The 12967-nt window shown below is 40.2% G+C and overlaps 1 protein-coding gene across 5 annotated transcripts in view; it reads right to left on the bottom strand.

Moving 5' to 3' along the window:
- LOC121271948 (FERM domain-containing protein 6-like) overlaps nt 1-12967 on the bottom strand; it is a 67769-nt gene that overhangs the window by 18990 nt on the left and 35812 nt on the right. For all 5 annotated transcript variants that reach the window (XM_041178216.1, XM_041178224.1, XM_041178208.1 and 2 more), the window contains exons 3-6: nt 9436-9526; nt 5054-5133; nt 4070-4146; nt 2824-3010 (exon numbers count right to left, since the gene is read on the bottom strand). In XM_041178216.1, coding sequence (XP_041034150.1) covers nt 2824-3010; nt 4070-4146; nt 5054-5133; nt 9436-9526 — 435 coding nt within the window. The remainder of the gene's footprint in view (nt 1-2823; nt 3011-4069; nt 4147-5053; nt 5134-9435; nt 9527-12967) is intronic.

Raw genomic sequence — 12967 nt, 5'->3', positions numbered from 1 at the left:
TGAATTAAACCTTGAGAGAGAGTACAAATGCTCTTACCAGTGCTCTCAAATACGTATTTCCAAGTTTCATGTAATCTGCAAACTTTGAAATTATACACTATATACCCAAGTCCAGATCAATAATATACATAATATATTATCAAAAAAGCAGTAGTCCCAATACTGACCACTGTACACTTCCCTCTAGTCCAAAAAACAACTGTTCACCATTATTCTCTGCCTTCAGTTCACCCTATCATTGGACCTTTTTGTGGTACTTTGTCAAACATCTTTTGAAAGTCCATATACACATCAACTACACTATTTTCATTAGCCATCTCCACTCCTTTATTGAATAATTTAATTGAAGTTAGTTAAACATGATTTGTCTTTTACAAATCCAGGCTAATTTTCATTTATTCATCTATAATTTTCCAATTCTCCAAACAATATTTTCCTGGATTATTATCTCTATAAATTTCCCCACCACTGATATGAAGGCTGACCAGCCTGTAGTTTCTGGGTTTATCTTTCTCTCCAGGGTGACGATGTCACCTCAATCTTCAGTTAGATCTATTCCCGCCTATTCAGGATGCTCGATATCAGGCCATGAGCAAAATCCACATGCCTCAGCGCTGTCTGCACTCTCAGGGATAATTTCTATATCCTGACTCACGCCCAGTTAAATACAGCCTTGTCTATAACTGTCAAATCTGGAGCATGTCACTAGATATACCTGGAACTCAAACAGGACATTCCACTCTTTGCACGCGCTTATATTGTGCCTGAGCAAAGCAGTTTTGCTTCAAGAAGGGGAGGGAAAACAGGTTTGTGGGCGTATGCTTTTGTCTTATTGTTCTACCTGGTTTCAACAGAATGCCAAAAGTAAATGCCAAATTGTTACATCTTATGACTCATGAGCAAGTTTGAAAGCAACTTGTTTACTGACCGATGGACCGAGAAAATATCTGCTTTTTCTCTCTTTTAAAGAATTAATACATTACTGGCTTATTCTTCAGATTTTTCCAATAAATCTGCATCAGATAAAATTAAAACCATCAGTTATACTTTGAGAAAACAGGAATTCCATGAGAATATTAAACTTTTGCCTCCGCAATGTTTTGTCCAAGAAGTTTTGAAATCAGTAAAAGGACACTTGTTCCGCTTCCCCTGATAGTCAGGCTACCATTGCCCCTCCTCGCACAGACCCAAAAAAAGAGAGATCCCTGATCCTCTCCCAGCTTAGCCTTGGCGCCCCCCCACCCCCGATGTTCTTTCTATTCTCATCCACTCACTGCTGCCACCTCTTCCAGGTATTAGCCACAAAAATGAGCCCAGCTGCTCTTCAGCCTGTTCCTGGCACCGCTCCAAAAATCAATCTCCCGTCTCATGAAATATCAGTCAGCTTCTCTCTGATCTCCCATCCTGTGAAGGCCAGAGCAAGCACCGACTTACAAAGAAGTCTGAATTAGTTGAAGCGGTGGAAAGGTTGGGGAGTTTTCAGGAGAGTCTGCAGGTTTTAAGCTGGGGTGTTGTCCATTGTGTGCACATGCAGTCATAAGGCCAGGCTGAAGACCAGACTTCTCATCATTAATCCATTGCTACATTCTGTTAACTTATGTCCGGGGAGAAAAATTTTTATAAGCCTTTAGGAAAAGATTTTAAATTTTTTACGGTTATGGTTTCAGGCAAAACAAGCTGTTATGTTCGTCATTTCCCAGCTTCAATGTTTTCCACGTAAAAGTATTTATTAGAGTCTTTTTCAATAAAAGCGTCATTTAACTCCACGCACTAGTGACTAGGACAACAATTCTCCTCTCTGTACGGCATGTAAAATATGAATCAGAATTGTTCGGTTGACATGTGTCATTGAGGAGAAATGCTTTATACAATTTTTAAAATGTGGCATTACGCAACATTGCATTAATTAACCTAATAGAGGACTTTAGCATTATGAAAGGTTATGAAGTAGATGGTCTATAAATTGGCAATCAATATAAATTAGTCATCAAGCAATCAAACAGCGAATTCAGAAAAAACGTCTTTACCCAGAGACTGATAAGAGTTTGGAACTTCTTGCTACCACAGGGATGTAGTTCAGATAAGTAGCAGAGGTACATTTAAGGGAAATGCTTAAGGGAGGGAGAAGGGAACAGCAGGTTATGCTGATAGAGTTAGATGAGGAAGGATGGGAGGAGCATAAACACTGGACTGTTTGGGCCAAATGGGCTGTTTCTCTGCTGTAATTTATATGTTATTCTTTGTCGTAATAAGGTGCATATTGGCAGAAGCTAAAACCTACCTATGAACTGAAAATACACTCTTTGTGCCTTGTGACATGGATTAGTTTTTGGACTTGGTCTGAATAATATGTAGTTTGTGTATTTGAGCTCTGATCTCAAAACCATGAGATTGAGGAACAAAAAGGAAACCTGATTGAGGGGTATATGACAGGGGAGGGGTGGGGTGGAAGGGGAAGTATATGGCTTGAAACAATCTATAAACTGAGCAAAAGTCAGCAAGCAACAGTTTACAGATATGAAGTGCTTAGTGCCACTGTTTGTTTCACATAAGCTACTGGTCCCAAGGGTGTACTTTATATTGCTCTAGCTATTAGACGTTTTACTCATATTAAATAGACAACATAATCCTGCAAGTTCCAAATGCCGACTATGCAAACATCCAGTTTACCTTGAAACCTTGAGGAAAGAAGCCCACCAAGCATATCTCAAAAAAAAACATTTTTTCATATCTATTAGCAAGTTAAAATTCTTACAACTGCATATACAAAACCTGAAATAATGATCGAACTTCAGCAAACAAAAACAAATAAGTTATTCTTACCCACTGAGGGAAATAATGCTGAGGCTCAAAATATTTTCCAACGTGTATGTGCTTTTTGTAGTTCCCCAAGTCAGCCTGTAAAGCATATGCTGCAAGCAAAAAATAGACTTCCTCTTTGCTTGTGCACCTCGAACTTAAAACTTGCTCTTTTAATTGGCAATAATAGAAATGCCTTGCCTTCTTGTCACTGCGGGGATAGGGAGAATTTTCCAAGAGTTAGAAAATGAACTGAACAGCTGTTGACGTAAGTAACTTGCATTGTAAGGATAATGTATTCAGCATGGTATCACAACCTGGCTCATGAAAGCTGTGCGCAACGGAGCCCTGTAGACCAGGAGGTGTCAAAAATGATGCCCAGACTGCAGTGCAAAAACTGATCCTAGCTGGAAGAGTGAAAAAGGCCCCGTGCTTGTGAAAATGTAGATCAGAGGGCGGGGAGGAAAATCAGTCAGAGCTATTTCTCTTTATTCCTATCCGACGGCAACCCCCAACCCAGGAAGTGCCCATGTTGAATATCAGGCGAGGAGCAAGCTCGACTGTCCTGTATCCTAACAGTTATTGTCTGCACCCAAAAAAGCAAGCACTTGGGGTAGGCGGAAGGCAGAGTTGCCTGTGGGATCTATACCTCAACAGACAAGTGGCACGATAGGGGAACTTGGAGAAAAGTGGCAAACAGATTGGGGAAAAGTTCTATAAAATCAGTCAAGACTTGTATTCCAAGGTTTTCAACCATTCCCCCTCCTTTCCCCATTCACGCGCCACATGCAGCAACAGCTAAACAGCCATCTGACTGCACAACAGAGAGTCATAATGGAAGAACCCTTGAAACTGTTTTCATTTTAAACAGCGGGTGAGTGGTAAAATTAAGTGCAACATTATTGTTCATTTTGCAGGCACTACTTTGTTTGAAAATCAAAAATCATCAGTGGTCAACAGAATCCATTTCGGAGCAGCTGTGCTTTCTATTTTTCTCTCATAATTATCTTACCTCCACTTTACTTATTTGGAAGGTAAACAAATGAGTCAATGGAAGCACACATTTGTCAAGGACACAATGCTGACCAGTCACACAGTAAATGTACATTTATTACTACCAGGCTCTCTTATTTTCATCTGAGATTAAATTATTCAGCAATTTTTTTTTCTCTACAAAGTTCGACCCATAGTAAGTGTTCTGTGGAGCTGGCTACTGAATAGATATGCTTACTTTATTTTTAAACTCAACTATTGAAGAGGAACTTTGTACCTTATTACTTTTCCATTTTCAACATAGTACTGCACCCTTAAACAAACGACGAATGGAGCACCAAAACTTTCATTGCTCTGTTAAAAAAAGGAAAAGGGGAAGGAAGGAGGCGGTATCATTAGAATGTAGCTATACATTTCTGCCAAGATTAAAGCTCTGATTTTAACCTAACCACATGGGAGCAAACGGTGCGAGCTTGGGTCGGAAGCCTGTTTTGCACAGCTACCCGACTTTACTCGCCGCCACTTGACTTCAGTTTATATTCTCTAATTCTACATTCCTGGTTTGATTTGAAGTAACCTTCTCCAATACACTATCCGTACCACAATTTACAACTTTCATTTACACAGCTCATCTACCTTTAAAACATTCCAAAGTGCATCACAATTGGGGGTCAAGCCTCGACAGCAGGAGGAGGAAGGCAGTCAAAGCACTCTTGAAGCAGTCAGTTTTAAAACTGGGCTGAAGATAAATTCATTGCACATAATACCCTTACAGTCTTAGAGCAGACTGAGGAGATTTTCATCCCATTAATCCACATTGCGTAGCAGGAGTCAGTTAGCTAGATGACTAAAGTATGGTGCAGAATGATGCCAAGGGTGCAGGTTCAACCCTTGTACCGGCTGTGCTAGTTTATGGAGGCCTGCCTCCTTGCTTTGCCCCATGCTTGTGGAGTGGTGCCCCTCAAGCTATATATAACCAATTGTGTCTCTCTAATGGAGAGAGGTGTCTCTGGTCCTTTGTGTACTATGGCTAATTGCTGTTCACACACAGGTTGCACATAAGAAGATTAACATCTCACCTATTATGCCACCCAATTGCTCAAAAAAAATTGCCTAGCAAACTATTTCACTTGCAAAAAGCACAAAAAATCCACAGATCTGTTATTCTATAATAAGCACAATGCAGGAACTCAACTCGGCTATCCTAAAGACTTGAAGGTTACAGTTACTGCACTTGTACCAAATAACAAATAAAACTTACTTTGCTAATTTCTTTCTTCCATTCCTTGGGAAAATATTTGGTGAGCTTCTGCTCCAAGTCTATGAAAATGTGTTCATTGTCTAAAAATATGAAAACAACACTGCAGTTACCCTCTGTGAGAGTGACTGAGAGAATGGCAGCCCAGCCCAATCTGCTGTGTGGCTTAACATTACATTGTTAAACGAGAAACAGAGAACATTTTGTAAATAGCAAGCTTCCCAAAATATTTGATAATCAGGCTCAGCTTTAATGCCTCTTGCAACTGAATATTCTTCGTCTGACTCATACGTGATGAATGGGCTATTCAGCTAAGGTAGCTTGGCTGTTGGCAACTGGCAATAGGGGAAATAAAGAAAACCCTTCACTGTTACTCAAGATGTGCTCCGCATTCAATCCTGGCTTACACGCTTCTTTTAACCTGCCATTGTTTAACCTTTACTCAATCCTCCTGCCTAGCAGGTTTGAAAGCCGCCTTCTTATTCCTGATACAGTACTATTCTTTACATCCTTACTTAAACAATTCAGCCTCCATTACCCTTAGTTACTTATAACTAAGCTTAGCAACACTCCCTCAAATACTTAATTGTCTACGATAGATTCAATGAGCTTCTATTTTGAAATGTAACATTTATGTGTCACGCTTTTTGTATACTCTCAATTCCACTGATTTTATAAATTTCAGAATCCTAAATCTTCCCCTTACCAATAATCCATCCAGGATGGCTGTTAACCACTCTGGTGTTTTCATCATAAATCCTCTGTAGCTCCCCTGCAGACATGTGCTTATCTCATTTTTCTTTTACTGTTTTCCCAGTGACCGTCTAGCTAATCGTAATGCTCTACAATTAACATTCTGGCCTTGTAACAGGTTTCCCTGCCAGAATATTTCGCAGTATGTCCTCTGCCTTTGTTTACTAGCCTTGAGCACCATCTGTCAAACAGGAGATTCTTCACACTTAATCTTCCTGACGACACTGAGCTTTTCAGTTGGTTATCCTATAGCCTGAGGTGGATTCATAAATATTTTAATAAAACAGTCAAAATTGGAAAGCACAGTTCACATACAGAAACGTACAAATAAACACACTTCCAATTTGAATATCGATGCACAAAACCCTTCCCATTCACATTCAATTATTCTGAATTCTAGATTCCACTAACAGACTCAAAATTAATCAATCTGATCCACACAGAAACAGTTTTATATAAGCTAGCTTTTCACAGCTCAGCACATCGATTCCAGGCTGTGAGACATGTGCTAGTCATTCATTTTAAGAAAAAGCAAAATATTGCACAAGTAAAAATTTTAATTTTGACTAATTTGACTTGTGCAAATAATTCAAAAGGAGCTGTCTAACAAAATTTGTGATCCGAGCACAGAACTTTTCATCAACTTGCATCTCTCAGGATTTAACTACAACTTTTTCAGAGCCAAACTCACGGAAGGACTGACAGGTTTGAGCAGGCAAGTCCCACCCAATTAATTGAGCATGAAGCTTTCACTTTCCATTAATATTGAACAAGAAACCAGAGTCAAACATATTTTTATTCCATCTCAGTTGTCAAAAGTCAGATCACACTCCCTGCACCACCTTTACCACCCCTCCTCCAGCTGTTATTGTAAATGTTTAACAAGTGAATTGAGAGCATGATTGGCACATTTTTTCACTTTGCGGTTAATACACAGAAGTTCAAATTTATTGAGCACCTGATCCACTGAACAAGAAAGGTGCTAAGTTTGATTTCTAGTTTGCACCTAGCCTAAGGCAGTAGAGGCTGGAAGTAGCCCTGTTATGCTGGAGCAAAAGAACAGGAGAGGGGACAAAAAAAAAAAATCAGCCAGCGTGCCTGATCCCAATCACAAACTACTGACACTTGCTCTTAAAGGGAGAGCACAATTGTATCACACAAGATTGGGATTAATGGTCTATGATGGACCTGTGATCAAATGCTTAGGCCAGTACATAAAGGGTGGCTATTTTGGTTGAAATACTAAAAGGATGTCATAGCTTATTGAGCCCTCCCCTACAAAGGGTTATCACCTTCAGGAGAAGGCAGATAATTGAAAATAAGAGAAAAAAAAAATCACTATCTTAAAGCAACTTGATCTATGACTCTATCCATCTCCCCCTGATTAAAGAAATTCCATCTACATTCCAGACTTAATGAAATATCATTGGGCTTCATACTTGTGGTAAGTGGTTACATGGATGAAAATAACTTATCTTGATAATGGCTATTCATTCGGTTTAGCTTTTAAATGCTACAAACCTTAACAGCTTTAAATTGCAGATTTAGTAACATAGCATCTGAAGTCAGTAAGTACTCTCTGATAGACAGGTAAAGTGGGTGCAGTACTTTTCTAACTCTGCTTCTCTAATGCAATAGGTTCTGTATCCAAAATGTTGTGTTTTTCTCCCCTCACTTTTTTTCATTCATTCACAGGATGAGGGTGTCACTGGCTGGGCCTGCATTTATTGCCCATCCTTAGTTGTCCTTGAGAAGGTGGTGATGAGCTGCCTTGTTGAACCGCTGCAGTCCATGTGGTGTAGGTACACCCACAGTGCTGTTGAAAAGGGAGTTCCAGGATTTTGACCCAGTGACATTGAAGGAACGGCGATATATTTCAAAGTCAGGATGCTGAGTTACTTGGAAGGGAACTTCCAGATGGTGGTGTTCCCATCTATCTGCTGCCCTTGTTCTTCTAGATGGTAGTGGCAGGGGTTTGGAAGGCGCTGTCTAAGGAGCCTTGGTGAATTCCTGCAATGCATCTTGTAGAATGTACACACTGCTGCTACTGTGCATCGGTGGTGGAGGGAGTGAATGTTTGTGGATGTGGTGCCAATGAAGCGGGCTGCTTTGTCCTGGATGGTGTTGAGCTTCTTGAGTTTTATGGGAGCTGCACTCATCCAGGCAAGTGGAGAGTATTCCATCACACTCCTGATTTGTGCCTTCTAGATGCTGGACAGACTTTGGGGAATCAGGAGGTGAGTAACTCATTGCACGATTCCTAGCCTCTGACCTGCTCTTGTAGACACAGTTTTTGTATGGCTAGACCTGAACCAATAAATACTGCATACCCAAAATGAGCATTTTGGCTATAGCTCTTCTTCTGGTTAAGTCAGCAAGTAGCTGTATCCTGTTATACTCCTGATAGCCAGGTGGTGAAGGAAGCCACAGTCTTTACTTGGAATAAATTTATTCACAGAGTGAAATATTACAGGTATATATCGCTTGACTAGAGAAGATTATAAAAAACAGCCAGAGTTCCTGTTGCTGATTATTATGCAAGATGAAGGTGCATTAGTGGATATTGGGTAGTACAAGATCTGGATCGAATGTAATGTCCCAAATAGGCAATTGCAAATAGGCTCACAAATGTGGAATTGCAACTCAAACCATGTAATGGAAGAAGACCGATGCTCATGGCACAGTTTACCTCAGTAAGAGGTCTAAAAAAAGGGTAAAATTTATAATTATACATTTCATTTAATCATGGCATGTAAGCTTTAGATTTAGAGAGTTGGGAATTTAGGAACATGTCTATTCAGTCCCTCATGCCTCTTCCACCATTTTATGAGACCATGGCTAATCCATATCTCAATTCCATTTACCTGCTAAGGTTCCATATCCCCCAATACTCTAAACATAACTAAAGTCTATCGATCTCGGCTTTGAGATCTTCAGTCAACTCCAGCCTCAACAGCTTTTTCGGATGAAAGGGTTCGAGATTTACAATACCTTTGAGTGAAGAAGTACTTCCTGACATCACCCCTGAACACCTCTTGTTATGTCACTTGTTCTGGAGTCCCCCACCCAGAGGAAATAGTTTTTCTCTATCTACCCTAATAAATCCTCTAATCATCTTAAACATCTCAATTAAATCACCCCTTAACCATACTGAAAAAGAATACAAGCCCTACTGCGTGCAACCTGTCCTGTATCATTCTGGTGAACCTGCACTGCATCCCCTCCAGATCTAGTATATCTTCCTGAGGTGCAGTGCCCAGACTGAACTCAGTACTCCAGATGCATTCTAACCAGAACTTTATACAATATATTAGAAATATCTTGTGACCATCAAGCAATTGTTTGTCAGAAATACTTGGTGAATTCAGATGCAATATTATGTTACACTTGCCTGAATGGGAAGTATTGGAACCTGATTATTTTCTTCTTAATAATTAAAGCCCCATAGAAAAATAACTGTTTAAATTTATCATAAACGTTACAGACAAACCAAGTAAAAAAGGATGTAGTGTTACCACAAAATTATCAAAATAAAACAAGGGTTTGGCAAGAATCCTCTCTTGGCCAATCCATTCGCTGGAGGTCATCTTATTTCCTCATAAAAATTTTTAAAATATTGAATCCCAACTTACTTTGTACCATACTCAGACCAAAGAAGTGACCATCCCGGATCTTCAGGATATCGCAAACTTGATCGTAGAGGTCCTGACCTGTAGCTTTTACCTACAAATAAACAAAAAAGTTAGAACAAGAGAGGCACAGCACAAAGCATTTTAAACAAGCAAAATAGACTGTCTCCAAATATCACTATACCAGGAGGTACTCATGGTGACTGAAAATATTGAACAAAATGGTGTAATTGCCCAAGAACTTGATAAACAGTGATGGCAATGTGGAATTAGAAATGCACACTGTTAACTATCAGTGCAAATCCTGAGCAGTCATGCAGTTTCAAATTTTAGAAGATATTGGGAGTCTATTTGATCGGCGGGAGCAGGAAGTGGCCACGACCAAGATCTCTGTTTCCTGTGTTGGGTTATCAACAGTGCATTAATTAGATTTGCTCAGCATTTTACTTGCACAAGGTCAACCTTTGTGAACTAAGGGTAACGCATCATTTCCAAAAGGACAGCAGATTGGCTAACTATTCTGAATAATGGAGAGGAGGATGAGTTGGGGGGCAGGGGTGGATGAGTTGGGGTGCATCAAGGTGAGTCTTGTTTTTTATTTGATTTGTTCTTTAGTAATTACTGACCAATGTCAAGAGCTGCCAACAAATGAGGTGCTGGGAATGATTATCTGCAGCCTCTGAGTGTCTTCAGACTTAACAGATGTCTTTTTATTCTTTTACGGGATTTAGGTGTTGCTGGCTAGGCCAACATTTATTGCCCATCCCTAATTGCTCATGAAAAGGTGGTGGTGAGCCACCTTCTTGAACCACTGCAGTCCATGTACTGTAGGTACACCCAAACTGCAGTTAGGGAGGGAGTTGCAGGATTTTTACCCTGCGACAGTGAAGGAACAGCAATATATTTCTAAGTCAATGATGGTGAGTGGCTTGGAGGGGAGAAAATCTGGATTTAAGCCCAAAGACTGACGAGAAATGGGTCGCTTTAATTATAAATCAAGACAGCAGCAACCTTGTGAGGAGGACCCTTACTAGACATTTTTTTAAAAAACCTGCAAATGTTGAAAATTTGAATAAAAAGAGAATGTTTGAAATACACAGGTGGTTAGTCAGTATCTGAACAGAAAAAAAAGACAGGGTGACTTGCAGTTGGATCTCACTAGTCAGAGTAGAAGGTGACCCATGTTTTCATTTGCTGATGGACACTTCCTATTTTTAATTATTGTTGAAGTCACAGAAAACATGGATGGATTAGATCCAAAAAAAATGTTTCAGAAAGATTAATTATGATTAGCCATCATTCATGCATTATTAACTATATAAATGAAGTATTTCCATTTAATAATTTTCTGCAGTGCTTTGTTTCCAGTCCAATGAGAGGACATGCACTTTTGGACCTGGTTCTGGGGAATGAGTTGGCCCAAGTGGATCAAATGTCAGTGTGAGAGCCTCTAGGTGACAATGACCTTTGTATCATAAGGTTTAGTTTAATCATGGAAAAGGGCAGGGAACAATCCAGAGCAAGGATAATTAATTGGGGGAAAGCCAACTTCGATGGGATTGAGAACGCATCTGAGTCGAGCGAATTGGAATCAAATGTTGGCAAAATGGACGGTGGTTGAACAATGGACCACCTTCAAAAGAAAAGGTATTGCAGGCAATGCCAAGGTATATTCCCTTGAAGGGGAAAGGTAGGACAAATAAATCCAGAGCGCCCTGGATGACGAGAGATTAGCACATCAAATCACTAAATGATTGGCATTGGGTAATTTTGCAATTGGTGTCAGCATCAAACACTCTCATATTAGGTAAACTCAATTAGATGCTGAATAACGCTCTCTCTAGCCCCTCCAACAACTTGCCCCTACACCAGCATCAGCGTCCAAATAGTAAACCCCTCCACAGTGCAGCATCGTGAATAGTCCATTTATATCCTCTCTTTAAACTGAAGCCAAAGTAACCTGGGTTTTTAATTACTTTCAAATTTATTAGGTGCACCTTGCGACTGCCAGACAGCTAGCTTGTAGCTTTAAAATGAAGGTAACATTGTGTTCAAATTATCCTCCTTCACTTACATAAAGAAAATAATGACATGTTGCCATCACTAAAATACCTGTTTCTGACTTCTGCCATTTCAGCTCTTCCATTCTCCAGGTTAGCTTCTGAAACATGGGCTAAGGGGCTATATGCATCCCATGGCATCTCCATTCATTTTCACAGGTGGGGATGGGAGTGGGATGGATTGGCACTTTAGGTTGGTCTGGAAACTAATCCAGAGTTATCCAAACCCTAATCAGCTCCTAGTTCAGGCCAGTAGACCAGCCCATTATGAAATAAATTAGACCACTGAATCCATCCCACTCTGTACCTATCACTACCTAAGCAACTCAAACGAGATGGTCACTGAAATCAGAAAATGAACGGCAGATAAATACTGCTAATGCTTTGATTTAAGACAGATCTGAGGGAGAGAGTGCTTTGAACACAAAGCATGCCTCATAGATTTTTCTCCCTCTGTAGTATAACATATTATTTAGTTGTTATTTATTTATTTAGCAAATGGAAACCCCCAAAGTCAAGCAATAGCCTCCTAATTTGCTGAGTTTAAGGTGATTAATCTGCCACTTAGTCTGTAGAGGGGACATTCCATGGTAACATGCAGCATTGTTTGTGGATCTCCATAAGTGCATAAGGGGTTTGCACTGAGGCCCTAGCAGTGGAGGTTGGCTGCACTAGGGGCCCTGGCCTATCCTGAACCTATTTAGCAAGAACCACTGTCGTTTGAAAGTTCAAAGCCTGCCATTCGACAAGATAGAGTTTGTCACAGTGAACTTGTTAGTGACTTCCCGTGTTCCCCATTCCTTGAACCAAAGGATGTCTGACGATAGATTTTGCTCAGGAAGGGTGCTCCATATGGGGCACCGAGACGCATAGGTGTGTTGAACAGGTCATCGTGGAGTGGCAAGTGAAGTGTGGCCTTGCTAATTAAAGTGAGGTCTACTTCTTTGGTGGTGCTGGGAGGTTGGGTGGGGGAAGGGGGGTGGTGTGGAGTGGAATCTCCCACAGGAAGAACCAAGTACCCAGATGTGCCTTTAAGGGCAATCACTAACTTGCTAGTTGCTTTGAACTGGATTCATCACTGCACATCTGCTAATTTCATCCATGTCACGCTATAATTTCTGCTGTAGGAAATGTGAACTGTTTATACTTTGTATCTTTTTAAACACTTTTTTATAGATTATAGGTAATGAATTCCTTTTTATGCGCATTTTGTAACAGATCCTGGTAGATGAAGTGTGTAGATGCGAGCGTACTGCTGCATAAATTGAGTAAATTAGAACCATATGTATGGATGGATTGTTTATGTTTGGGTCCTGATTATGGCTGAGGGCTTGTGACCAGGGGTAGTGATCACAACTGACAGTTAATGTAAGCAATGACAGACAGATAACAAGATCAGAACACGACAACACAGGAAAAGCCCCTGGTTACAGGGATAAAAGGAAAGGATTCAGAAAAGTTCTTTGCACAGATTT

Source organism: Carcharodon carcharias, chromosome 2 (genome assembly GCF_017639515.1).
Source record: "Carcharodon carcharias isolate sCarCar2 chromosome 2, sCarCar2.pri, whole genome shotgun sequence".
In the NCBI taxonomy this organism is placed as follows: Eukaryota; Metazoa; Chordata; class Chondrichthyes; order Lamniformes; family Lamnidae; genus Carcharodon; species Carcharodon carcharias.
The sequence above is the reverse complement of the archived record's forward strand: the minus strand, read 5'-3'. Positions and strand labels throughout refer to the sequence as shown.